At 42.1% G+C, this 25,532-nt stretch overlaps 3 protein-coding genes across 3 annotated transcripts; 2 read left to right on the top strand and 1 right to left on the bottom strand.

Moving 5' to 3' along the window:
• Positions 1 to 4,468: 4,468 nt before the first annotated feature.
• LOC131672597 (uncharacterized) lies at positions 4,469 to 7,808 on the top strand. Its single transcript, XM_058949936.1, has 4 exons — positions 4,469 to 4,518; positions 5,780 to 6,073; positions 7,253 to 7,414; positions 7,659 to 7,808. Exons 1-4 carry the CDS (start codon positions 4,507 to 4,509, stop codon positions 7,806 to 7,808), a joined length of 618 nt encoding a protein of 205 aa, XP_058805919.1. The 5' UTR covers positions 4,469 to 4,506.
• An 8,914-nt stretch (positions 7,809 to 16,722) lies between these two features.
• On the top strand, positions 16,723 to 18,452 carry LOC131672596 (tetra-peptide repeat homeobox protein 1-like). Its single transcript, XM_058949935.1, has 3 exons — positions 16,723 to 16,734; positions 17,388 to 17,774; positions 18,189 to 18,452. The coding sequence occupies exons 1-3, from the start codon at positions 16,723 to 16,725 to the stop codon at positions 18,450 to 18,452; spliced, it is 663 nt and encodes a 220-aa protein (XP_058805918.1).
• A 1,732-nt stretch (positions 18,453 to 20,184) lies between these two features.
• Positions 20,185 to 24,670, bottom strand: LOC131672592 (E3 ubiquitin-protein ligase RNF12-B-like). The gene is made up of 4 exons (XM_058949931.1): positions 24,593 to 24,670; positions 21,933 to 22,121; positions 21,320 to 21,595; positions 20,185 to 20,361 (listed from the first exon to the last, which is right to left on the bottom strand). The coding sequence occupies exons 1-4, from the start codon at positions 24,668 to 24,670 to the stop codon at positions 20,185 to 20,187; spliced, it is 720 nt and encodes a 239-aa protein (XP_058805914.1).
• Positions 24,671 to 25,532: the final 862 nt, after the last annotated feature.

Below are 25,532 nucleotides of genomic sequence, written 5' to 3'. Positions count from 1 at the left end.
AATTAACCGGAATACTTTTGCGTAAAGAGCATGTTTTGAAAATATATTTCAAATATTGAAAGTCCATTTTTTATCAAAGTCATAGTTTGAAAAAAATAATTCTCTCGGAAAAGCGAATTGTATGAAAGTGGCCTTGAAAGACTTGGATATATAGTGCAACTAGATTATCTGTTACAGTAGTTTATAATATAGTAATTTACAGGATATTTTCTACTGTAAAATGTGATGAAATAAACGTTGCTAGTAAAGTGATAATAAATTAAGATCGATGTTCCTCTCAAGGAGTAAAAATGTATTCCTTTGCCCTCTTACGAGCGGAAAAGTCGGACATAAAATTCCAAAGCTCCAAATAAACAAGGATGGATGGAGAAGCATCAAGCACCTCAGTAATAAATTTACTTTCCGGAGTCAGATTTTGCTTGTGTTAATTCGTATTAATAACACTGCTTTGGCTGCACTTGTCGTGGAATGATTGAAAAAAAAATGCAACTCGTAAAAGCAGAATAGTAAAACAGCAGTTTCAACGCTCCGTAATCGCAAGCTTATCGCGGCACTCATCAAGCTCACGGCTAATAGAGTCTTTCAGAGGCATTTACGCGCTCATGACATTATACGAGCGCGTCTATTGTGAAGGTGTAGCGTGTCAGCATATATGTATGCCGGGAGCGAGAGCCGTGTCGTTTTATAAATGGCAGTCGTGGCAAGCGGAAAACGAGCAACAATTCGCCCGAGGCGCCTAAACGCCGCGCCACTTCGGAATCGTTAAATCTTCCGTCAACGCGTTTGGCGACCTACCGCTCGCAGAATCGTGACGGCTTATACGCGCGGTTATCTTATCGTTCAATAACCTGCGCTCGGCTTAGGCTAATGTCGAACCGCCTTTTATTGACCTTGACATTTTATGTTGTACCATGTTCATGAAATAATTATGTAAATGTGCATCGATGAAACTGCGAGTGTAATAGCACGGTTTAACTGGCGAAAAAAATTGTATTGTTGACATCCAGTATTCTATCGGTAAACGTATTCACCACTACCAACATTTCTTTTTTGCTGTGAATAAGATTTCTACGAAGTACTGAAAGAATGACTAAGAACTGTTCACGACAGTATTTTACTACCATACAGAAAACAAATATGATTCTCACGTTTTCCATTAGTTATCCAAGTTTTTCTACTTAAGCAGTTGGCCTGACAATAGAAGGTCCAACTAAATCTGTTCCTGCAATGTGTCAACGACAAGCACTCCCACCTGTAGAGCAGAAAAAAGTATTGGCAGCGCGCGACATTCTCTTTGTCGTTTGTGTTATTTTACCCCATTCACGTTTTCATTACCGCGACGATTATACAAACACACCGCAGCCGTTGCGCAATAAACTAAGCTGAACGTGACTGTTCGAGGAAAATTTACAGAAAAAAAGGCCACCCTCATTGTTCGTATTTAAGGATGATATGTTTTCCAATCGAATGCGGCAGCGGACGCGTATTTCTATGTTGAGACCAACCCGGAACACCAAGGCGATACTCTGCGAGCACCATTGAAAACCAAGCTGTGACTGCGTGACGCAATTTCACATGCACGGCTTTGGAAGAGAAAATAAAAAGTCCTCTCGACTTGCGAATACAAAGGTCGGAAATGTCGAGCGAGCTACTCTCCATATTGCGCTGCCGGTGTCGCGCTGCTTTTGCAAGCTACTCAAATTTGATTCCGAGATCGCGCGTTTCACTTTAATCTGCGATGGCAAGATTATACCCGGAGACAATTAATTGATTAGCAATAATCAGGAAACAACGAAGTCGGGCCGATGGACAAAAAACAAAGCTAGACCTTGTCGATCGGATCGGGAGGCAGAGAATAGCGATTACCGCTAGTCGCGTCCACGAGATGAGATGCGCGCGCTCTTGAGTATTCGATCCTAAATGCCATCCCCCTCCTATCTCTCTCTCTCCCTCTCGGTAATTTCATCGACGCACAAAGCCTCGCGCGCTATACACACGAGAAGGTAAATACACGGCTCTTCCTCTGGCTCGGAATTCGATTTCCATCTACCACGCGCGAGCGCGAATACCATTACATGCGCGGCGATCGACGCTAATTGAGAATTGAGAGAGAAAAGCGATTTATCGGCATATCATTTTTATCTAATAAGCAAGCGATGCCACGCACTTTCAATGTCTTAATTAACCGTTAATTGACTCTTCTTTTATTCTTCTTCGTTGCTTGAAATCCGGCAACAAGGCATCTTCAATGAGTTGCACCAGTGAATTGCCGAAACAGCTTTGCTTTTGTTTTGAGCATAATACGCAAACGTCTTCCTGAAATTTCTCATGCTCTTAATAATGTGCACATGCACTCTCTTTCTATCTCTCAGAAGATAAATTATGAAAAGCGTCGTATGAAAGAAGGTTGTTCGATGCAAGCATGTAAAGTGGATTAAGCTTTCAAAGAGCATTAGGAAAAACATTCATGAATTTCAAAGGGTTATTGGCTCATTGAGACTATAAAAATAATAACGTCAATAATTATCGTGCGAGTCGTGCAAGCGCTACTGCGGAATTTTGTAATGCGGCAATCAACGCAACGTATAAACAGCGATATTACTGTCGATTGATGTCTGCGGAAAGTTTATCATTACCAATGATATTAAACTTCAATGCTACTAATTAAATCATCTCCAAAACATTCAAATTGATTTCAAAAAGTATACTTTTAACAACGAGATCAAGCGGTAATTGGATTTAAAATTGATACATAAATTGTTGGGTTACATCCTTTAATCGTTCGTAAATCTCTCCTTTTTCCAAGAGTTATTACGGCCATTAAAATCTTACACAGTGCGGACACGCCGAAAATATTCACGTGGCGATTCATGCGAAAATACCGATAAAAACATATGAATCACACGAACATGTGAATATATAGCGATAATCCACACCATTTACACGTATATGTGCAGCCGCTTGCACACACGTGTAATTACTCAATCATGTGCGAAGAAAAATTCAGGTCACGTTCAACTTGAACTTTCTACCAAATGGCATATACTTATCAACTGCTGCGGAGTGTTCAACATGTGCACTGGGCACGCATCTCCCTCAAATATCAGACTTTCTGCGACCGGAAAGTGTCGTCCTTATTCATTACAAAACGATTTACTGACTGCTGCGATAGGCATAATTAAAATCTTGTTGATAAACGCAGGTGAAAGTGATGGATTCACTCGGGACCTCTCGCAATGCCGTTTTACACGGCGCATCGATACTGACATTGATAACGAGGTCCGGTCTCTCTTTCTTTTTTTTTCGAGTTGATTTTCAAATAATAGGCTTTTCCATCTACAACATACATATTATAGATGAACTATTTCATTTTTTCTTTACGAAAAACTTAAATTTTTACTCTGCCACCTGAAGTTTTTCAAGACAAGTCGTTTATCTTTTATACTATTCATTACCATATTTAATTATTAACAGTTGTCAACGGAGTAATGAAAAATTGTTGTTTTAAACAGTATTATATTCTATAAAAATAAGTTTGTCAATAACATAAATAAAAAATAGCAAAGAAAACAGTTTGGCTTTGAATAAAACAACAGCATGTACACTTGATATTGGAACGTTCAGTGGATTTTATCAGTCTCACGCTTGTTACCCTCTGACAGGTGAACACGTGCTCATTACTCCGACGTTATCGTACATAAGTGTATATACCTTTTTATCCAGAGGGGCTTGTTTAAATTGTTCACAAACGCAATCTGAAAGAAATCTTATCCACGGCCCATACACCTAATTAAATAAAGATTGTCGTTCGGTTGCTTCCTTTTTTAAAAGCACGCCCAAAGCTTAATCGTCGCTTTGCATTAATTTTGATAACACGTTATTTCCGTGAATGTCTCTCGAAGCTTCAGATATATATTTATTTTTAATTTCAATGAAAAATCGATAAAACACTCAAAAGAGTTTCGAAACGACGAGAGAGAGAGAGAGAGAGAGAGAGAAAGAGACGTCGGTCGTCGTCGCAATTTCCTCCTTCATAACGTGCAAAACAAAGAAATCGCATGGGATCAGAATCGCGCATATACGCGCGGCGAATTTCCGCGATTTCGTATCGGGTGTCCCCCCATGCGAGCAAGTAAGCCAAGCAAGCGTCTTGCTTGGCTATCGGTTCGTTATACAATCGCAACACACATACACAGACGGAGGTGCATTATAATGCCGCGCTCTCTCGTTCTCGCTGTGCCGCCTCTCTTTTTTTCTCTCCTATTCGCCTGCCAAAGAGTGAGAGAGAGAGAGAGAGAGAGACAGAGTAGGTGTGGCGTTAGAAATAGCAAAAGCTGCAGGAGGGGGTTGCCTGAGCGTCGCGCGCGTACAGAAAATGAAAGTGAATTACCTATATAAAGGGTGGATTTTCAGTTGGCGCGCCGCAGACCACGTTCCAATTTAGCGCATATTAGGACGCGCACACACACGCCGAGTTAAGCACGCCGGGAGTACTAGGCGCTCGACATGAGGGTTCTGGTACGTATACACGCATCCCTCGTTCTTTGCGCATTCTATCGCTTCGTTTTCGCTTTCATCCTCTATTTCGCCTTTGCCACACAGGGGCCAGTTCACCCTTCCCTTTCCGCTTTCTCGCTTCCTCGCTTTCTCGCCTCTTTGCCAAAATCTGTCAAATCAACTGCTAATCGACGATCAAATTATTGCACTTGAATAAACCTGCATTGCTAGTATCCTAAATTGTTATAATATTTACAACAGATTTATCGTAGCTGCTTAACAAAGCCAATTTACTTTGATCTCCTTCCATTCTAGACTAACTGGAATCGCTTAGTCCTCTAAAGCTACACTTTGATCCTTTTCCTCCGTCATTTTGTTTTTCTCACAGGTCGTTTTGACCTCCGAAAAAGTGCACACGTGTCGACGTCGCCCTTTCGGAAGTTCGATTTCAGTGCGTTCCGCGAGCGGCGCGAAATCCGCTTATTGTGCGAAGCGTGAAATCGGGTAATCGGCCGAGTTGATCGGGGTGCGAAATAAAAGTGCATCCCGCGTGTGCGGTTTCGCGCGCCAGCCGCCGGAAAAAGAACATCTCTCATATTTAATGGCGATGACTCTGTTCTTTTCTTACTCGTATCTGTCAGTGCAACGATATGCCTTTTCGGCGCTCAATTTTTATAACGACTGCGTTAAGCGTGAAAGATGAATCTCGCGCATACGGACGTTTCACTCGTATTTCACTTTGGGTCATAAGTATTTATCTTTCGGTAAAATGTACGTCATTCAATACGGGTAGTCCTTGTTAAGTTTGAAGCCATTAAAAATTATGTGCATTGCTAGATCAATAAATGAACGATTTTTTATGGAATAAAACTTTCTTTCTTTTTTTTTTTTGTTTTTTTTTTGTTTCGAAAACCGGAAGAAAGAAGAAAGAAAAAAGAAAGCCGTTACATAGTTTTAAGTGGGTGCCGTTGTAATTTGTCGAAAGGCGAATGTGAGCCTAAGTAATTAATTATTCATCCGTATACATACGCGGCGTATACACGTCGTACGATTGGGCACCGTGCCGATCTCTTTCCGCTTTCGGCACTTGATCAATTGCAAAAGGGTGAAAACAGTCTAATGCTCCGTAATACTTTTTCTATTTTGCATTTTGAAATCGACGACCAAACAAATATATCGCGCTACGCACCTGCGGACTTTTAAGAAATCTTCCACGCGAATTGAATTTGCGTCGAAAAAGTCTAATCGAAAAATTACTCAAATGGCAATCGGCGCGTTGCAGATCAGTCTGCTGCTGATAGCGGCGTTGGCATACGCCGAGGAGGCGAAACCCGCAGCCGCGGAGACAAAACCCGAGCCGAAAAAGGACAAGCGTGGTCTTCTTCTGGGTGACTTCGGTCATGACTTTGGCTACTACGGATACGGCCACTATGACGCTCACCCTCACCATGTACCCGCTGTACATCACGTACCTGTTCCAGTTCACCACACCGTCGTCAAGACTGTCGGCGTTCCAGTCCACGTGCCGAAACCATACCCCGTTCACGTGCCCGTAGACCGCCCTTACCCAGTTAAGGTATGGCTTTCTAGAAAAGCTTAAATGATAGCTCTAATCAGTCAGCTATGCCAATTAATGTTGAAATGGTATTTCGACGTTTCTTGGTTACCAATAATAATAGAGTGATGAAGTCAGACACGTTCGAAAAAACAAGGAAAATCATTCAATCGTTTGTTTATCAAAATGTTCTTTGATCATTGGGCATGCATATTTGATGTGATTCTTTAGATGCATCGTGGAAATGAGAGCTGAAAGCTAAAGATGCCGACGATCGGAGGTGTAATTGAAAAGTAACTAGCTTATTTGCGATCTCCGTTAATTAGCTATCGGAGCTGTGACGAAATCACACAGATGCGAATAAATCACTCGGCGCAAAGATCGAAGCTCGCTTGTGAAAACTGTAAAGCCTCAGAGACTGCACGCAGAGAGAGAGAGAGAGAGAGAGAGAGAGAGAGAGAGAGAAAAATCATTCGGCGTTTAAAGTAAACACCGGTATTTTGTAAACACGACTGGTGTAAGTCTCTCCGTGCACGTTACACAATCTGATGTATCAATCACTCGGTTAACCATTAATCAAGCGAATTTCCCAGGGCTTTTACGGTTCACGAAGGTGCGGTATGTACACGTGGGCTAAAACAAGAAGGAAAATGGGTACGAGGATGCACGATCGCCGTAAAATCTAATCCCTCGAAATTTTTCAGAATCTCGTGAATTAATGGGATGGGCCGCGCGATCACGACGCTTCATTATCATTCCGGCTGCACAGATTTTGTATTTTAAGCCCTCGCGCGGCTTACTCGGGCTGAGCGCCCGCGATTCCCAGTGCATTTGCATAAATACTGCAGCTGTTACGCGAAGAGTAAATTCGTTCATCGGACGTGCATGCAGTTGCCAGAAAAACGCGGCTACGGAAAAAATAGAATACTCGGATTACCTACAAATGTTTCTTAGAGAGAGAACAACGAGTACTTGAATACTGAAAAGATTCACAGTAGGAGCGTTTCTGCAATGTAACGCATCGTTGCTTGTCGCAAGCGAAAGAAAAAAACGCAACCGCGCGACAACGTATACGTGGTGCAAGAATTAGCTGGATGAATTTGCCCAATCCAATAGGTTGCGAAGGGGAGGGGCGGCAGGGCCTTTATTAGCCGCCTCTGGCTATTATTCATTTGTGTGCGCTTTATTCATCGCGTATAGGTGCCAGTGGAGGTGCCGAAGCCGTACCCAGTGGCCGTACCAGTGCCGCAGCCGTACCCCGTTGTACACACGAAGCATGTGCACGTACCGGTCGACAGGCCTTACCCGGTGCATGTGCCCGTTAAGGTGCCCGTTCACGTGCCAGCTCCTTACCCCGTCAAGGTGAGTGACGACGATTGTTCCGTCCGCGAGCGAAGAGCAAAAACGCCCGGCGCACACGCGCACGCACAATGGCCCCGCTTTCGTCGCGGGGGGAATTTCGGGAGGGGATTTCTTTTGTGACGCGCGCTAGTCCGAGATTTCCGCTCTTTTTCGTTCCACTTTCGCGCCGATCGCGAACTCGCCCGATTGTACGAACGCCAAGCGGATCAGTCCGATGGCTCATCGAAAAATGTTTGCTGTGAAGGTGCCAGTGGCCCACCCGGTGCCGGTAGCGGTGCCCCACCCGGTGGTCGTCAAGGAGAAGATCCCGGTCTACATCAAGGAACACCATCACGACCATTACGGACACGGCCACTTCGATCATTACGGCCACGGCTTCCACGGCTTCCCGTAAGCTTCCATCCGCCTCTAACTCTTTCTTTCCTCTTCTTCATCTGTCCCCCTCGAGCGGCTGACGAGCTGAGTCGCACGCGCCGGCCTGATGGATGGACCATTGGCTCGCAGCGCGTCGAACGAACGACCGACCAGCGGCAACACGAGGATAAAACGTAATGCACCACGCGATTATGTGGCCGCGATGTATTATAGCCGAGGCACATGCCATTTTGATTCCCTTATTTTGTAATTATAGCGCCATAACATATTACAACAATAAAACATTTGTAAAGTTTTTTTTATTTAAATATCTTTGGTTTTTTCTTTACATCGACCGCTTGCCGTCCTCCTCAGCGTTTCCAAATAGAAAAAAAAAATATATCTGGCAAATGATTTGTTCCGAGGGTAGGATTAACGTGCTTATAATTAATCTTGCAATACAGTCAATAATTGCTTTGGCAAGTGTTCGCGCGCCCAGCGTCGGGTGACGATGTAATTAAGCAGAAATTGGCTCGGAAACTCCAAGTTTTCAGTTTCAACTAAATAATACATGCAACGAGTTTTAGCCATTAAGCTTATCCTGTCCCGCGGTGTTGCCCCGATAAATGGCGCAACTGGATCGCAGCTGCTACGTTCTTTTATTGCTCATTAACGAAAGATGCAATAAAGCGCGCATGAGAAAAAACAATTGCATTTATTTACGCGCTTTCTCAATTTCGACCCATTGTCCGCGCAAGAAGAACTCAAATTATTTATCAATTTTGCATTCGAGCGGAGAGTCGTTAGCGCGAGGGATCCGCACATCCTACCTACATAATTAAATTGAGCCTGCAAGCGCAGTAGAAATTCATTAGCGAAAGTTGTACGAGCGAAATTGAATTAGTCGATTATCTGAGATCTACGGCGAATCTTAAATAATAGAATTGAGCCGAGTGGGCAATACGGCATCGGACGAAGAAAACAGCTGCAGCAAAGAATCGCGCACCTGTGCGAAGCACAGAGTCGCGGTGTAACTCGGCGAAGAGCTAACTGATTTAGCGCGGCAAGCGGCGGTAGTAGGTCAAACAATCGAGGCGTCGATCTTCCCAAGAGTCACTTGCGCGCGCGGTGCATTCCAGAGCCCAGGACGATCGATATCGAAATAAGAAGAGGAGGAGGAGGAGAGAAGGAGCGTCGGGCGCGCGCAACAGCCGCGGCGCGATTTCGCAAGCGCGACTTCTCTCCGCGCGCACAAAGGCAATAATTAAGTGGAAACGAGCGAGGGTGTTTCGACACTTCCTCGGCGCCAAAGCGACAAGGGCACTCGTTTATTTCGCGTGGGGAAACGAATTGCCCTGCGCGGCGCACGCGACCGGCCGCGCGCGGATGAAAGGGAGCTCGCTGCCGCTGCCGAGTTCCATGAGAAAACTCACTGCGTAAAGCAAGAGCAGCGTAAGTTGTTGCGGCCGTGCTGTACGTGTTCGCGGCTCGAGAATCAGCGGAGAATTGAGAAAATCTTCAGGGAGCGAGAGAGAAAGAGACGGCTCACCTTGATTTACTTTTCTTCGGCTACGAAATTCCGAGGCGGCTCTCCTGCGGAATCTCGCGAACACGGCCGTTGCTGCTACAATACGCCGCTTTAATTAGACAAATTTTCGGCTCGAGGCAAATTTATTCATTTTAATTAAAAATAACGCGCTCGTTGGGTCTAATAACACTTTTTTTCTCGCCTGCAATTACCTCGTTCTCGAGTCATTCTCGCGAAAACAAGACATTTTTGTACAGCATTATCATCAGAGAATAATTGCGATTGTCAGAGCTTTTCAATCTGGGAGCCTTGTGAAATATTCGGGATGCTAAATCCAAATATACGAGAGAAATGCATTGGCACAGGCAGCGGTGGCGATAGCGAGATGTATTATATTTCGCGCTGGAGCTTTCAGCGAATCCGTATACACCCGGCAGCAGCAGCAGCAGCAGCAGCAGCAGCAAGCACTTGAGCATTGTAATTATATTTAGTCAGTCCATTGTGGCACGCGTTCTCGGTGGCGGGAGGGGGCTTTGAATTTCATATTGAAATGGCTGTGATAGTCGTTACGGTCGAATGGAGTCGAGTCGAGAGAGATCGGATGGTCGTCGAGCGGCGAGTGCAAAAAGGGTTCCCGCGCCTGGCGCGCTAACGAGGGAATCCAATCACTTATTCATGCAGCCCCCAAAATGAATGAACTTGAGTCAAATCAATTTCGTAGTCTGCTGCATCTTTTATCTCTTCTAATCGTTAAAACGCCACACGTCAAATACGGCGAACGCATTTCAATTCCGCGTATATTTATATATTTAGCCCGACGACGCAACTCCAACTCGCGCAAGCGTATCATTAACGGAGCGCGACATTTCGTTACGAATGCTCGCTTTCTTCAGGCGCGAGAGAGGCTCTATAAAACTCGCTGACGAAACCCCATTGCCGATCGATCTGCACGCGAACACGCATAAATATATCATTTTTGCCGCGCGCCAACGGATATTAAAATGCCGCAAAGATCGCGCATTCAAAGGTCGCATTACTCGACTGCTTTTGATTGAGAAACCCTCTCTCTTGCGCATGCCGTAGATGTCCCTTGCGCGAACAATTAGTGTATATAGCGCGGCGAACACTTGCGCAATTGCACTTTGCATGCCTCGAGAGCGGGAGTGTCGAAATACTACGCCTTTATTTTTATTCGATTACACCGTTATTATGTGTCTCTGATCGACCGCCGATCAGTTGATTTATTGTTTTTGCAGATGGTTTTCGTTATGGACCGTATATTATAGTACGTAATTGTCCGACGTTGCGTTACGCGTGGAAAATAGTTTTCTTTTCATTCGTCGATCCACATATTATAGTGTAGCATAACAAACGTCGAATCAGCATAACAATGACGAACGCTGCCGCGAGGGAAATCCATATCAGTCTTGTATTATCATTACAATGGCTGCATCTCTCTCTCTCTCTCTCTCTCTCTCTCTCTTTCCGCAGAAATTCAGCAAATTCGAACATTGCACGAGAAAGTTCCCGCGTCATTGTAATACATCAAAAGACTACTCGGCTTAATAGCTCGCGATCGATAACACCAAATAAGGCTCACTGAAGAATCAGCAGCGAATGCGATTTATGTAAAACTCATCGCGGTCCCGGCGGTCTGACACATCTCACAGTAGAGGTCCAGTTTCCCTTTTCGACATACGTTACACCAGACCGAGCGCTGGAGAAATGCTCGATCCTGCCGGTATAATTTCACCTTTCGGCGATTATTATGTATATATATGTATATATTTATACGCGAGTCAGTCGCGGCAGCGTTACATTGTACGTGGCGTACGAACCCTGAAATTTAATTATTCGTCGCGTAAAAACAACAGATGACTCGCATGTTTGTAATTGACTGTAATGCCATGTATGAATAAGGTATGACTTTACGAATGTCTTTTGACGATGATGATACTCGGAGGAAAAATTGTTGTTTGCATTACACGCTGCATAATCTTTTATGGAGAGTTCGCGTGGATAATAAATTTTCACTGACATTCGCGCACATAAAAGCAAATGGTGTGCATTTATAAATCAAATGAGATTTTAATAATTCGTGTAAACTTGCTTTTATTGTGTAAATTGATAGCCGTGAGATTTGATTGTATGCTAATGAGCGATAAGCTTAATGCAGCAAACTATGGACGTATGATTCCTTGTTGCACTAGTTCCCATCCGGTTAAGAAATTAGGGATGGTATGCTTCAATTCACAATCCAACTGCACGCGAATGTACGTAACCGATACATGCTTCGGAAAGAAGTTGAACGGCGATTGTTTCTGTGCAAGCGCGTTATCGATATGAGATAGATCTGAAACAACGTTTGCGTCAGTCAGAGAGAGAGAGAGAGAACGTCTGGTCCGGCATCCGACGGTCGACATCTTCTTCTCGCCGGAGAAGGAACTGGCTCGAAAAAATGCGACGGTGTGAGCGCTCCGCTCGCGCGACTGATGCATCGCGACTCGAGAGACGCCGCACACTTGCGCGCGTATAACGCGATGAAATCCTCGCTCTTTCTTTTTTTTTTTCTTCTTCTCGATCGTCCTTCGTAGAAAACTAGACGTCCAACGTGCGCAAGAACTCGACCGTGAACCTGCCCGAATTTCTACCTCGCTGCACGCCCAACTGCACGCACGGCCGTCCGATGTATTTTTAGATATATGGCCGATCTCCCGGATTTTAATGTCTCGTAAAGCAGGCAATATCTTTGGAGTGACTTGGGTGCTGCGACTTTCGCCGGAATGCATGTTTCCTCCATGCTGCCGCGTCCTTCGGGTAACAAGGGCGTAAATAATCTATTCCTCGCTGTCTTTTTTCTCTTATTGATTAACAACTCTCGATCTTACAGGAATAACATTCAACCCTCTTTGCTTATATACGCGCTGCTTCGTTTTATTTAATTACCTTCAGTTCATAAAATTTAACGATCAAACTCGTCGTTGGCCACATTGCGAAAAAAAAATTTTAAACACGCGGTCATTCTGCCAAGTAACTGACGTTTATGCTATTTACTTCTACAATACGAGTAGATCCGTAACGTGCAATTATTTAGCACATGCGTAGACAATAAAGAAATGAGCATTAATCTCGCCCAATCAAGTTTATTTGTTTTTAGAGTTATCGCGGAAGTAATTTATACACGGTGATTTTTTCATGAAACGAAGTGCGATTTTTTTTACCAAAAGGTACAGCAGCAGTGACGGGTGTGCTAAGTGACACTACAATTAAGTGTTACAGATAACCAGCCTGATAGTTTCCGTGAGCTTGCAAGATTTATATACATATATATATATATATTCGTAGCTGACTTTTAACGTGCATTTTTCAGAGCTTCTATCTCAGTCGAACTCATGCATAATACATTTCACAGATAAAAAGCTCAGGCATAAGCATAATTGAGCTGTACGAATGTGGAAATGAGTGCGTAGCGGTTCCTCGTAGCCCTAGATATATAAATATACCGGGCCTCTGAACGAAAACTGCTGCATTAGTTGCGCGCGACGGCCCCCGAACGCTAAAAGCAGATAACGCCTGCGAAGCTGCTTGCCGAAAAAAGGGAGACAGACGCTAAAAGCCTTTTTCTCGAGATTTCGATCAACGATCGGCATTTAACTGGTCGTTCGCTCTCCCGCTCCTAATCCTCTAATGAAGGATTTACAATTTAAATGAAGAGAGACAAAGAGAGAATAAAAAGTGGATGCGCGTACTCCATGGTGGCTCTTGTTACTCGACGCACCGGAGAGGAGCGTTTACCGAAAGAAATGTCGAGAGATTTAAATCTTTAGTTGCAGCTTGCTCTCAAAGAAATGTCTCCGAAAGTTGAAAAGCCGCCTTTTTGCTGATCGATCCGAAAGGAAGCGATAAAATTCAGTTGTATCGCTGTAAACAGTATCAATGACCGATGGCGAGATAAAAAGGAAAGCAACGAATGCGCTCGACATACATCACCCGGTGATTCGAGTTTCGAACAAGTATTTTTATTATCAACCTTACGTCATTTGCAGTCAAGCGTTGAACGAAAGCTTTCACTAGGTTGCAATTGGAATACTAGGCACGTTCCCTTTCTTTTACTTGGAAGAAGTTTGAAAAGGGATTCGTTCGAGCAATGAGAATATTTTATTAGTGATCTATCATTGCGTATTTGTATCGCACGCAAGTAAGAATGCTCGATGAAAAGAAAATTATTTTTCGAAAATTGTTACTTTGGAGTATTTCAGGTCTGCTTCTAAGCGTATTATTGGCAAAGAAGTACTAAAAAAATCTTGAATTTACCGTGCAGGAATGACGTTGGCATTGGCTACATTTAAAAATGAGTCGCAGTAAAGTCCACCACAAGATTATCTCTGCTCTGTCTCGAAAAAAATGTCAAATCAAGCAATTACAAGGTCCGCTTCCTAAGCGAAGTAAACCACAATTCTACGAGAAATTGCCAAGGTAACATCTCTAAAATGGCAGGAAACTCGGTTCTACCAGCAATGAAGAGTCATCGGAAGACGAATCGAGCGGCACGGCGCCGCGCGGCGAGAAATTGAGTGGCACGTAGGAACGGCGATAATTGGGTCCCAAAATAATGACGGAGCGAAGCCGTGCCACTACAACGGCCATTAGCGCGCCTCGAGCGGATTCATCGCGTCCAGAGCCCAAAAACGTCCCTCGGGGACAGGTGCTCAATTACCAACGCTAACTCGCGGGTTTTTCTACGAAAACCGGCAGAGCAGAGACCCGCTCGTCATCGTCGTTGTCCGTCCCCTCGCAAAGCCACGAGCACGGCCAAAGGCTCCCGAAGCTATTCTTCTCCTTTTGATTGCCCGTCGTGGCTGACACCCCCGAGCTTTTACGTTTCTTTCGGACGATTCGCGGAGAACGCGAGCGATATCCATTGGTTAGCTTTGGCTTTCGACGTTTTGCACTGCCCACTTTTTCCGGCAATACGCGATTCAACGCTGCTGTCACGTGAAAGCCTTCTCGCCGCAGCTTTACTCGTTGATTCTTCTCGTATAGAAAATTTAATTGCGATGAAACGGCGAGATTCATTCCGTTCCAAATTTAATTGAAAAACACATTCGTTTCGGCGTCTCTAAGACGACCCTTCCGAAGCAAAAGCAACTCGGTGCAACGCGTTGTTGCAGCCTCCTCGCCGCCTCCTCGAAATCGTTGTACGCGCTCTTTGGACGAGAGTGTCACGCGAGTGGGCTGGACGAGGCGCGCGCTATTTGCTGCGTCGATACTCTCGAAGGTACGATACGTCGGCAAGGGCGACGCCCGCGGGGCCCCAGACCTTTGTCCCGAGCGACTCTCCGAAGGACCGTGCGGTCAGCAATGACGCGCCGCCTCCAGCGCCGATGGATATGTTTGGAGCGTTTTTCAGAACAGATATCCTGCCATTATTATTTGTAATCTTCCTCGAGGGACGGATACGTCACGGTTACGTTCGCTCATTTTTTCGAGCGCGCCTCGGATTAGCCGGAAAACACGTCGAGGACGACCCTCGACGGGCGTCGGAAAAGTATGACGCTCGTACGCGCGTGCGTTGGACCGGGCGGCCTCTCCTCATTCTTCGCGCCGTTCATTGATAAACGCTGCATTGGCTTTTCGAAAGGGGAAGAGAAGAAAAAAAAAGTGTAGGTTGCACATCGTAAATCAAGCTTCCGGCACGCCGAAAGAGAAGGAGTACACAAACAGCTTCATTGAAAGACGGAGGATGGCCTTTGAACGCGCTGTAAACACGTGATATTGTGCCCAAAATTGAATGTCCTCCCGCGGATGATGTGTGTTCGGTGCCGAGAAAAGGTAGGAAAGAAAAGTCGCCTTGGAATAATCGATACGTCTTTTGCTTAATTGCGACCGATGTTCGCCTCGCTGGATCCGAAACTTGATCCGTGCGTATCGAACTCGCTAATTGAGCGGCGGCGGCGACGGCGGCGGCAGCCAGCGCAGTAAACAGCCCGTTACACTTACGATCCGCGTGTCGCGCGGCCAAATTTCGGCCCACATGCAAATTGCGTCATTTCGTTTTCGTTGGCACGCGGACGCGACGAAATCGCGCTCCGCTGCCCTCCTCTTTATGTTACGCGCTCGCACGCTGCAATGATCGTTACGGGCAACGCGCCGAGGCAGCACATTATACGTACACTGCGCACCGGGGCACTTTTTGAAACTCGAATTTCGCACTCGCGCACGTAACGCGATTATATAGCGAAACCCGAGTACGCCGATATTAATCTCAATTTGGGGAGTGTGTTGTTTGGTAGGTTACTCGGGCGGCGATCGGCTCCGATGCATTTTTATGGGAATCGCGATGCTGTAACGACAAAACTCGACTGACATATCTTAATATTGAGCAGAACCTTTTTTTTTTCGTCGTCGTTAAAAATAATTATTTTACGTAATCTTTAATCATGAAGTAACGCAATCACCTTTACTGTTTTACAATGCTCATTGGTAAACAGTGACATACTTTTTGCTTGTGTTCAAATTTCTTTGAACTTGCTTAACGGAAAGGAATCGGAAATAGTATTCATTTTTGCGTTATTGTTAAGTAACGTTATAAACTTTCGACCATTGTAATATTTTACAGTAAGCGATTTACGACGTGTTTTGCATTCTAATTAATGTTTTTTTTTATTTTTCAAACGATTATTTGTGCTTGACTTTGTGGATCACATTCGGCCATACGACTACTATTGAAATTGAGTTCATTTTTGCCGCAATTATTGCCTTGACGCCGATGCGTTAATGAGATTACTAACCTGCGATACTTGTGTGTAACATTAATCGGATGATCCATACGAAGATGATAGAAATTATTGAATTACAATGAAAAATTGATTGGCAGTACACAATTTACATAGTGAGAATCGAGGTGTCGAATAAGAATCCGTTACCAGTTCTGCATCGCAATGACGATGTTTCACGCAAAAAGCACTTCGAAGACAAGTGAACCGAGAGCTCAACGCACAGTTGTGGACCCCAAACAATCGAACATCAATCCCTTCGCGACCGTGTCACAATCCTCGAAATCCTATGCCCCATGTCTGCTCTCATAAGAGTGCGCGTAACTTTTGTGTCTTGTTTTCTTGACGAAAGAATCGCGAGCGGGTCTCCCTCCAGCGCCGCAGCGATAGGAGGCTTCGTTGCGCAAGCAATTTTTCGGGACGGGCGAGCGCGATTTCTTCTCTTCTCTCTTACCTGTTACACGAATGTATATCCTCCACCACCACCGTGTGTGTGCAGCGTCCCGAACCCCACGTACTGGCATCTTCGCAAATATAAAAGCTTGACTGGCCAACGGCCATGTGCAGTTCACATCCTCTGCTCGATCAACCAGAAGCACTTCGGCCGGCAATACAGTTTTGTTTTTTTTGTGTGGATCTATCGAGTCAACATGCAAGCTAAGGTACATTGTTTCATTTGCTACTACTAGTGATAATCCTAACTTTTGAATTGATTAAAAAGTCTAATTTTTCCGAAAATTATTAAAAAAAATCTCTTGTACTTCTTATGTATTGATTTTTTCTCTCTGTATTGGTTTTTTAAGTAAGCGTCATTCAATTTTTAAAAATATATCGGGCAAAAAATATCTAATAATTGCATTCAAATGGTTTAAAGTTATTAAAGATGTTCTTTTTATTTTAAGCCTTTAAACGATAATTTTCAATCAGAATTTTCACCATTAAAAAAATTAGTTGTTTTGAACACTTAAAAATATTTTCTATTGCTCTAGAAATAATTTATTACGATATATTTATCGAAATAATGTTTAAAAATATATAATTAATAAAACTGAGTTAGCCCTGAAATATACAGTTTTTCATCGTAGAACACTTCCTCTTTAAAATACAAACTGATTTTTCTAAATATCCAATAACACAATTACTCGCGCGTTTATTACAAAACAAACATGCCAGTTACGCAACTAGCATTGCACCGACAATTGCCCGCGAAAATAAAAGTTAATCCCGCTTGCGAATCGATCTTGAAGCACTGGCGATCCACTTAACTTAAAGGGCCTTCCAATCTCACTTTCATCTTTCTCTCTTCCTCTGGCAGGCACTGATCCTGCTGTCGTTGGCGACACTCGCATTGGCAGCTCCGAGTGACAAAAACGAAGACCCGAAACCCAAGAGCAAACGAAGTTTCGCGGAAAGTAGCTACGGCTACGGACACGGCGGTGCCAGCGCTACTTTCGGCTCCGCAGGAATCAGTCACGGAGGTTTGCACGCGGTGTTCGGGACGCCAGGACACGCTGCCTTCTCGGCGCCTGCAATAGGACACGCCACGTTCGCTGTCCCGCCTGTAAATCTGGTTGCACCTCCTGCAGTCATTAACCACGGAGTTCATACCAATACTATCGTCACTAAGCACGTGCCTGTTGCCGTGCCACAACCCATTGCCGTGCCCGTCGAAAAACACATCCCTTACCCTGTCATTCAGAAGGTACGAGGCAACGAAGGTTCTTTATTTCGCTCGAGCTTTTCCAACGCAGAGCTACGTAGTTATCTGGGCGCGACTTGATTCGATGCGATTCACATTGATGGATTACGCGCGAAGAATGATCGATCGAAGAAAGTGCCGGCGAATTGCTTACTTTTCGTATCTTTTGAAAGTTTCGGTACACGCAACGAGGTCTTGTTTGGCCGCCTTCGGTTACAAATTGATGCGTGACGGTTTCCCTAAAATACGAGAACTCTCAACGCGACATTATACGAAACCATTTTTTTTTTGCGCGAAACAATTTCTTTCATTGAATAGTCCGGCAAGTTTGGCTCAAGGTCTTCGCGTAACAGTACGAAAACTGGATTATCCAATGAATTTACGCATTACTTCACGGAAATCTCACTTATTCCACAGGTCGCCGTTCCAATAAATCGTCCATACCCAGTCGCTGTGCCCAAGCCCTACCCAGTCGAAGTTACCCGCACTGTACATGTTCCAGTCGACCGTCCAGTGCCAGTACCAGTCCATGTGCCAGTAGTCAAGCATGTTCCTTCTCCATACCCAGTCAAAGTTCCGGTGCCTATTCACGTGCCAGTAGTTAAGCATGTGCCATACGCGGTTCACTCGAAACCCATCCTTATAGAAAAATTCAGCAGCAGTGGCTGGAACGCTTGGTAAACAGTGATATATTTGGCGATTATTCAATCGATCGCATATCGACCAGAATTTATCGTCACTGGAATATAGTTACGTATAGATGAGGATTTTCAAATGGATACTTCCATGAGCATGAGTATTATTTGTTGAGTATGTTGTGCCTACTACAGTCGGCATTTTAGTCTACCTACTGTTTTATAAATATTTTACTTAGACTGCAAGTCATAAGTCTTTGACGTTTCTATGGATATTGTGAGACAATTTCAAATACAATAAATTGATTTTTTTAAGATAATCGTTTGACTATATAATCTCTTCTTACCGCAATATTAAAACCTCAATTATAGAAATCATTATGGAACTCTAGCTATAAGAGAGTCTTTCAAGGACTCGAACAGTCGATATGAACAAGTGATAAGGTCAATAATTTAAAATCGTTTTTCGGATATCTGCTAGACGTTGAAATGCAACAGTCGTATCTATAAGCAAGCATGCGGTCCAGCAAGAAAATCTCACTGATAGAACATTTGTTCGTACACTTATAAACAAATGGATAAAAACAAATCAACAACAAAAGAAATATGTAATTGTGCCCTTGCGGTTCGAACCTCACAGCAGCAGGATTTTGCAAGCGGTCAACAACGAGCTCTTATCTCACCTGTAACAAACATAGCGTGGGAGTAAATGCCACTCGATATATGGTAGTAGAATGCTAGTGCCCAACGGCGATTGTACTCGTGTAGTAACATACTTGCGAGACACTATTCTCTTCCAAGTATCTCACCTCGGCTCGTTCACCGTCTCGGGCCTTACCTGAATTAACGCTATATATTTTATCGCGCTTGAACAATCGCGAGTCACGCGTGAGCTCCTCTTTTCAGAAAACGCTCAATTTTCATTTCGTATTACGAGTGTCTCGTGCACGCTGCGGCAAATTGTCAAGTCTATGCATAGCTGCATAATAGTTTAGTGAATTCAAAATGGGCCAAATCTATAAAAGAGTGAACACGTGTTCATCTCTATAAAAATTAGGACAGCTTTTTGCGGTACATTTAATCTGAATTATTATTTGCGAGGAGAGATCTGTTGTAAAAAGCAATTTTAGGTCAAATTAAATACGGTGAAAAGAGTTATAGAAATGTGAAAAAATAATTCAGCAAAATGGCTTTTCAGAAGATACTAGGTCAAGCTGTATGATATATGCGTAAATATATGAAAGTAAATACAAATGATAAAAATATGTATAACTGATGCACATAATATAAACTTAATTTTCATATTAAATGTACTTTGATTCATTTACGTATATTAAACTAATTAAAATAAAAATTTTTTCACGTTCGATTAACATGTCCAGAAACAAAATCTTACAGATTTGTTTATGTTTAATAGGCTCATACATTAAATCATAGAAATAAGAAATAATTTCAACAATAACATAGACAAGAATTATTTTAGTAATTACAGCCATTTTTGTAAGATGTTTCGAGACATCATCACTGATTTTACAAGATGCCAATATTATAAAGCCATTAAAACTCATTCTGAGTATAATGGCAATATTTAAAGCAACGTTCGTATCAACTAAATGTATGTACAAAATTAAAAAATTTTCAACTATTTACTTTTTATTTAACAAAATATATTTGAACTAGCCTCATCTCTTCTTTGAACTTTTAACTTAGCTCTAAAACACTGGTCGTAATTTCAACTTTGCTTTGTACTACCCGTGTGTCGTGCTATTAAACTAAATTCACTGTTCAGGTGAAGCAAAATCTGGTTGGGATGGTCGAAAGTCGTTAAAATAATGCGAACTGGCTGCTGCATCTTGAGTCTCAGCTTTGTTTCCTTCGTCTTGCGTATTTTCAGTTCCGTCGTGTGAAGTGTCAAAATCAGACTCTCTTGCATAGAGGCTCGCGTGCACATCAACCTAAAATACAAATTTTTAAATATCATCTTAAAATTGTTTATAGGCTGAGGTTGAAAACAGATGAACCTTAAAATTTTAAATAACAAATTAAGCTCCTTACCTACATTTACGTTCATATTAATATATTATGTAATTTTTTTTAAATAAACACATGTAAATCCATTTATTACACACTAAATTTGTCAAAGAAAGATTAATAAAAGCAGAAAAGATGAAAACCTTCTACTTTTCAAAAGGAAAACATACCAACTAAATAATGTAATAATAAAATCTACTGAGGTCTCCGGTGTAATATTGGCACTTAAATAAACGCGAAAATTTTAGTTATAGAAATTATAACTTGAACGTCAAATTAGAAGTTACTTTTATAACGTATATGTATTCGGTATTTTGTCTCGAATTTTACACTATTTTGCGTAATATAGGCATATTATTTGATTAGTTCTATAACTCTGTTTTAAATACATAGTGCAGCACAGTAGCAGCATTGCATTAAATTGAAAGGTAAATTAAAGAACAGTCCGTTTTAATTCATAACAAATAATGTAATACTTTTGTGGGAAAAGAGATGAAAAAAGTGGTCAGTTGTTAAGGAGTAAGTAATAAGAACAAGAGAAATTTGTTATGTAATATTGAAAAAATATAGATTAGAAAATGAAAAGTATTATATTGTAAAAAATATTCAATTCTTCGTACTTGTGACGGTGGGAACGAACCCAACGACAAAAAATGGTCCCACAGATGTTGATGCTGCAATTACAGATTAAACAATTGTTTCAATAAAACTTGCTTGGTAGAGCTTGCAGGAGCAGTTCATTCGCACTTGTAAAATTTCATCAGAAAAAAAAAAAATAGTCTAGGAAGTAGGAAACAAGCACCGGTCGGAGAACTCGCATATCCCATATATATTAAAGCTGTTTATACGTAAGCGCTGGTGGCGATCAAGAGCGCAACTTACCGAGTGGGCCTCGTGCTCGTGATGGTGTACGGGATAAGGCAGAGGTTTAGGCACTGGAATGTAGACAGGTCGATTGATGGCGATCGGCTGAGGAACTGGTACCGGATGTGGCAGGGGCACTGGCTTCGACACGAACACCGGCACCTGCTGGGGTAGCTCCACAGGGACCGGCTTCTCCACTGGTACCGGCACGTGATGCGGAACTTTGACTATCTGCGGCACTGGCACTGCCACCGGATGGTGCACTGGCACTGGCACGGGTATGTGGTGCGGTATCTACGTACGAAACGACAAAACCACCTCAGCTATAGTTGAGAAATAGAACTATACACTTGTCGTCGGATGCGTGTCAGTGATCCGCTTTGCTCGCGGCATCTCGTGTTTTTGCTCCTCGAATCGCGCTGTCATTCGAGAAATTTTATTTACAATTGCTGCTCGCGCGCTATGATATTCAGCTGTTTGCAACTGAATAATTATATCGGGTAGTTACGATCAAGTCTTTAACGAGAATAGAAAGCGACTGTTTAATCTCGAACTCGCAAGAAAAAACAAATTAAAAATAGACAACAGATAATTAGTTTTGAATGCATCAACAATGATAATCGCCACTGACCTTGACAGGGTATGGCACGGGAACCTTGACCGCAACAGTCCTTACGATTTTGATAATCTTCGTAGGTAGTTCGTTGAGTCCCACCGACTCTGAAATCAACTTGGGTCGTATAGGGTGGAGTGGCGCGTCGAACGAGAAGTCGTGCGATGCCTCAGACGCCATCACGGCCAAGGTCGTCGCCAGCACCAGCTGCAAGATCCATTTCAATTATCTATACCGGTTACACATCACGACCACGCCACGAGTTTTTTCTCGTAGCGCGCCACACGAGGAATCTCCGCTTCAATCGCTTAATTAATCAGTGGAATTCGTTGGCATTGCTAAAGTGAATTTACTGGTGAGGCAAAGAAAATCGCGGTACAAATACGAAAAAGTAATTTGTGATGATTCATACAATCTACGGACCAAGTTTCGTTACTCGACGCTCTAATCACGGTGATTTTACAAACGATTAATTCGCTTGATATTGCATTAACAACGTTCATTACAACGACATTGCTAAGTACAATCAAAACTTTTTGTCCTCAAATAATGATCTTCGCGCAAAAAGTAGTCCTCGCAAATAACTACTTCATTTTCTATTTTCCAATAGTTAATTTTCACGAGAAAGTAGTTTCTGAGCTTAACTTTCTTCGTAGCTAGTAATTAACGCAGCCACGGGCAAAATGCACACTTTTGCTTACTACATCAATCAAAATAACAACAAAATACATTTCACCTACGCCTAGATACAGTAAAGTGATACTCATCAATGCGTGTGCACTACAAGATTTTTCGTTGAAAATCAGCAAATAACACTTTCACATCAAAAGCATACTGCACAAAGAAAAGAGCGATCTTTTTCTCCTTTTCATTTTTGCCGCCAGTTTGACGTGCCGTGCAGCGCGCATACAAAGGGCCTTACATTTCGAAGCATCGTGGAAGATGATGACACGCAAGCGACAGAGAAGGGCAGTGTAAAAAAAGTCAGTGGTGGTCCCTTGAATTCCAATAGCCACTGAATGGGAAACAAACTGGAAATAGCAGCTTGGATGGCGCAGCTTATATACGAGGACCTTCACTCGACGGTTGGAAAAAGAAAGCACCCGCCTCCCGCCGCTGCTGCGACGCTTCACTTCCGACTTTGTGTAAGATCGCTGATCTCAAGTTCGATACGTTTTTTTTCCTCCCGCGCCGGTTCGTTCAACCAACTCATATTCCTTTCTTTGTTGCAAGGATACTGCGGAATACATATTATCGTCAAGAACACTTTTTGAAATTTCAAGTTAAGGCTGGGAACATCTAACTTGCCGAATCTTGATTTTATGATAATTCAGCGAATCCGCTGTAAAGAATTTTCGTGACAATCGGATACCATTACTTTCCGATAAAGCCCTCAGCGAGTGCTGTAATGTCTAACAAGCAAACATTCAACGAGCTTATTTGTAAAAAGTGAAGTAGATACGCTTTCGATATCGATGATTGATCGACCAGTCGGTCGACCCTGCTACATCATCGTGCGAAACAATGCGCTCATTTCTATGAACCAATGAACGTACAAGTGCACCGCCAGTCGGGAGAATAAACCGTACAAGAAGCATTCAAAAATGAACATATAGCTGATTGTTGCAGCTTCCGCATGGCTATTGTTGTAAAAGAACGCTTATATATATAGAAGCGATTTCCGGGTCATTAGAAAAATCCGGCGAAAGTTCGTCCGGCGAGCACCCGAGTTTGACAATCACGAATGCGAGTGAAAGGATTTGAACTTAACGATTTCACATAACACATAATGGAATCGATCGACTGGCTTCCTTTATGACTCTTGTTCAAATTGTACAACTACTATTTACTTGCCGATAATAAGCTTGAGCTATTGTCAATTACACGTACTAGCGTTGCTATAACTAGCTTGAAATTGTCTCGTTTAGTCATTCAACGCTTTATGTAACGACATTTTTCGGGAACAAAAATTAATTAACAAAGCGATACCAACATAAGCAGTACTATTCAGTAGACAGTAAAAAAAACAACAAAAAAAACTAGCGCCGAAAAAATCTTCTCGTTCCAGTGTACTTTTTAACGAAGTCTGTATTTCCAAAAATTTGTTCAAGTAGAAGAAAGATGAAATCACGAACTCAAAGTAATTTTTACTATCTACTAGAGATTCCACAAATGCACGAAGCGTTAACAAAGACAGCTCAGTTTTGTTTGTATGCTGATATTAATTGACATTATTATTTATAAAATATTTCAATATTTGACGAAAAATTTTTCAGCTATTGTCTGTAATGTGTCTTGTAGGTCAGAACTTGGCGAGCGTATGTATTACATTATTTCGAACATAAATTTAGTAATCACAATGACAATTCAAAAGTTGTTATTCGCTTGAAACTTAAATAAATTAAATAAGAGATTGATATAGTCAATTAGTTATGACAAGCTTCCCAATTGCAGTTCATCGGTCACAATTGCATTCTATACTAAAAAACTAGCACAATCTAGCATATAATTTTGATCAATTAAAGTCGTGTTTAACTTTTTGGTGTATAATTAATAAATATCACAGCTTACACGAAAAATTTCCCGTTGTCACACGATCGTTGTCGTTACACGATCATTTTAACATTGATATGTGCATGTTTTTTTGTAGGCTACGTGTAAATCATTCATTAATTCACATTCAGTACATCCTTTTCTTTTTGCTTTCCTTCTTCCTGATGCTCCTTTTCTTTATCCCCTTCTCTTTTACTTGCCATCCTATCTTTTCTCATTTCTCATTGTTCTTCTTCCTCTTTTTATCACATTACATACATACCTCTTCTTTGTCACCACCCTCCTCTAAAAAACATCTTCCTATTTTCGACTATTCTTTCCAGCTGTATTCCTAAATCTTCTCTTCATTCCCTATTCAAATTTGGTGCTCTCAAGATTTCTTCTCTGCTATTTCTATCTTTATAGCTAAGCCATTCGCCCAGTACTATCATTCTTTTTACGTGAATACTTTTTATAACATTATTATAAAACTACACCTGGTCAGTGTGTATGTGTGTGTGTAACATTTGAAATATATTTATTAACATTTGAATGTAAGTATAAAAAATTAATTATTCAGATCTTAATAAATATAACCACATATGTATACAACAAAACTTATATTAAAATAATTCTTTTATAGATCAAATTGAATTTCCAAAAATAACATGTGAATGTTGAAAATAAGTAAGTTAACTTAAATTGTTAAGCGCACAAAAGATTACAAGAATAAATAAAAAATAACGATTAAAAAAATAATTAATTTATCTTTGGCAAATTGTTTATCGTGCAAGATTTTCTTATCTTTGTCTTCGATCATTTTCTCTCGCATGCTTGTGCGTACAACTTAAGGATCCTGTATATTCCAGTTCTTACTTTTAGCTTACAATAAAGAAAAACCTGAAATAAATAAGTATTTATTTTTTGCGTGGATAATGTTCAGTATGAAGATACAAATATAGTAATACCCATAATAGAATCAATAGCCCGCTGCATGCAAGCCTGGTCAGTTTCAAATGCTTCTTACCTTTAATACATTTTCGATGCTTGTTTAGTAAAAGGCATTTTTCAATTCATACAAATTTA

The sequence above is a fragment of the Phymastichus coffea genome, unplaced genomic scaffold (assembly GCF_024137745.1).
Source record: "Phymastichus coffea isolate CEN01 unplaced genomic scaffold, Cenicafe_Pcof_1.1 PCOF00154, whole genome shotgun sequence".
Lineage (NCBI taxonomy): Eukaryota > Metazoa > Arthropoda > Insecta > Hymenoptera > Eulophidae > Phymastichus > Phymastichus coffea.
Note: the sequence above shows the minus strand (reverse complement) of the source record. Positions and strands in the feature narration are given on the sequence as shown.

Bases quoted from the DNA above. Each gene is read 5' to 3' on its own strand.
- LOC131672597 (XM_058949936.1), top strand. The intron at 6,074-7,252 runs GTATGGCTTTCT...CATCGCGTATAG, and splicing joins ACCGCCCTTACCCAGTTAAG to GTGCCAGTGGAGGTGCCGAA. The intron at 7,415-7,658 runs GTGAGTGACGAC...TTTGCTGTGAAG, and splicing joins CAGCTCCTTACCCCGTCAAG to GTGCCAGTGGCCCACCCGGT.
- LOC131672596 (XM_058949935.1), top strand. The intron at 17,775-18,188 runs GTACGAGGCAAC...CTTATTCCACAG, and splicing joins CTTACCCTGTCATTCAGAAG to GTCGCCGTTCCAATAAATCG.
- LOC131672592 (XM_058949931.1), bottom strand. From the start codon at position 24,670: ATGGCAAGTAAAAGAGAAGGGGATAAAGAAAAGGAGCATCAGGAAGAA. The intron at 21,596-21,932 runs GTCAGTGGCGAT...TTTCGTACGTAG, and splicing joins CCGTGCCATACCCTGTCAAG to ATACCGCACCACATACCCGT. The intron at 20,362-21,319 runs GTAAGTTGCGCT...TTTGTATTTTAG, and splicing joins ACGAGCACGAGGCCCACTCG to GTTGATGTGCACGCGAGCCT.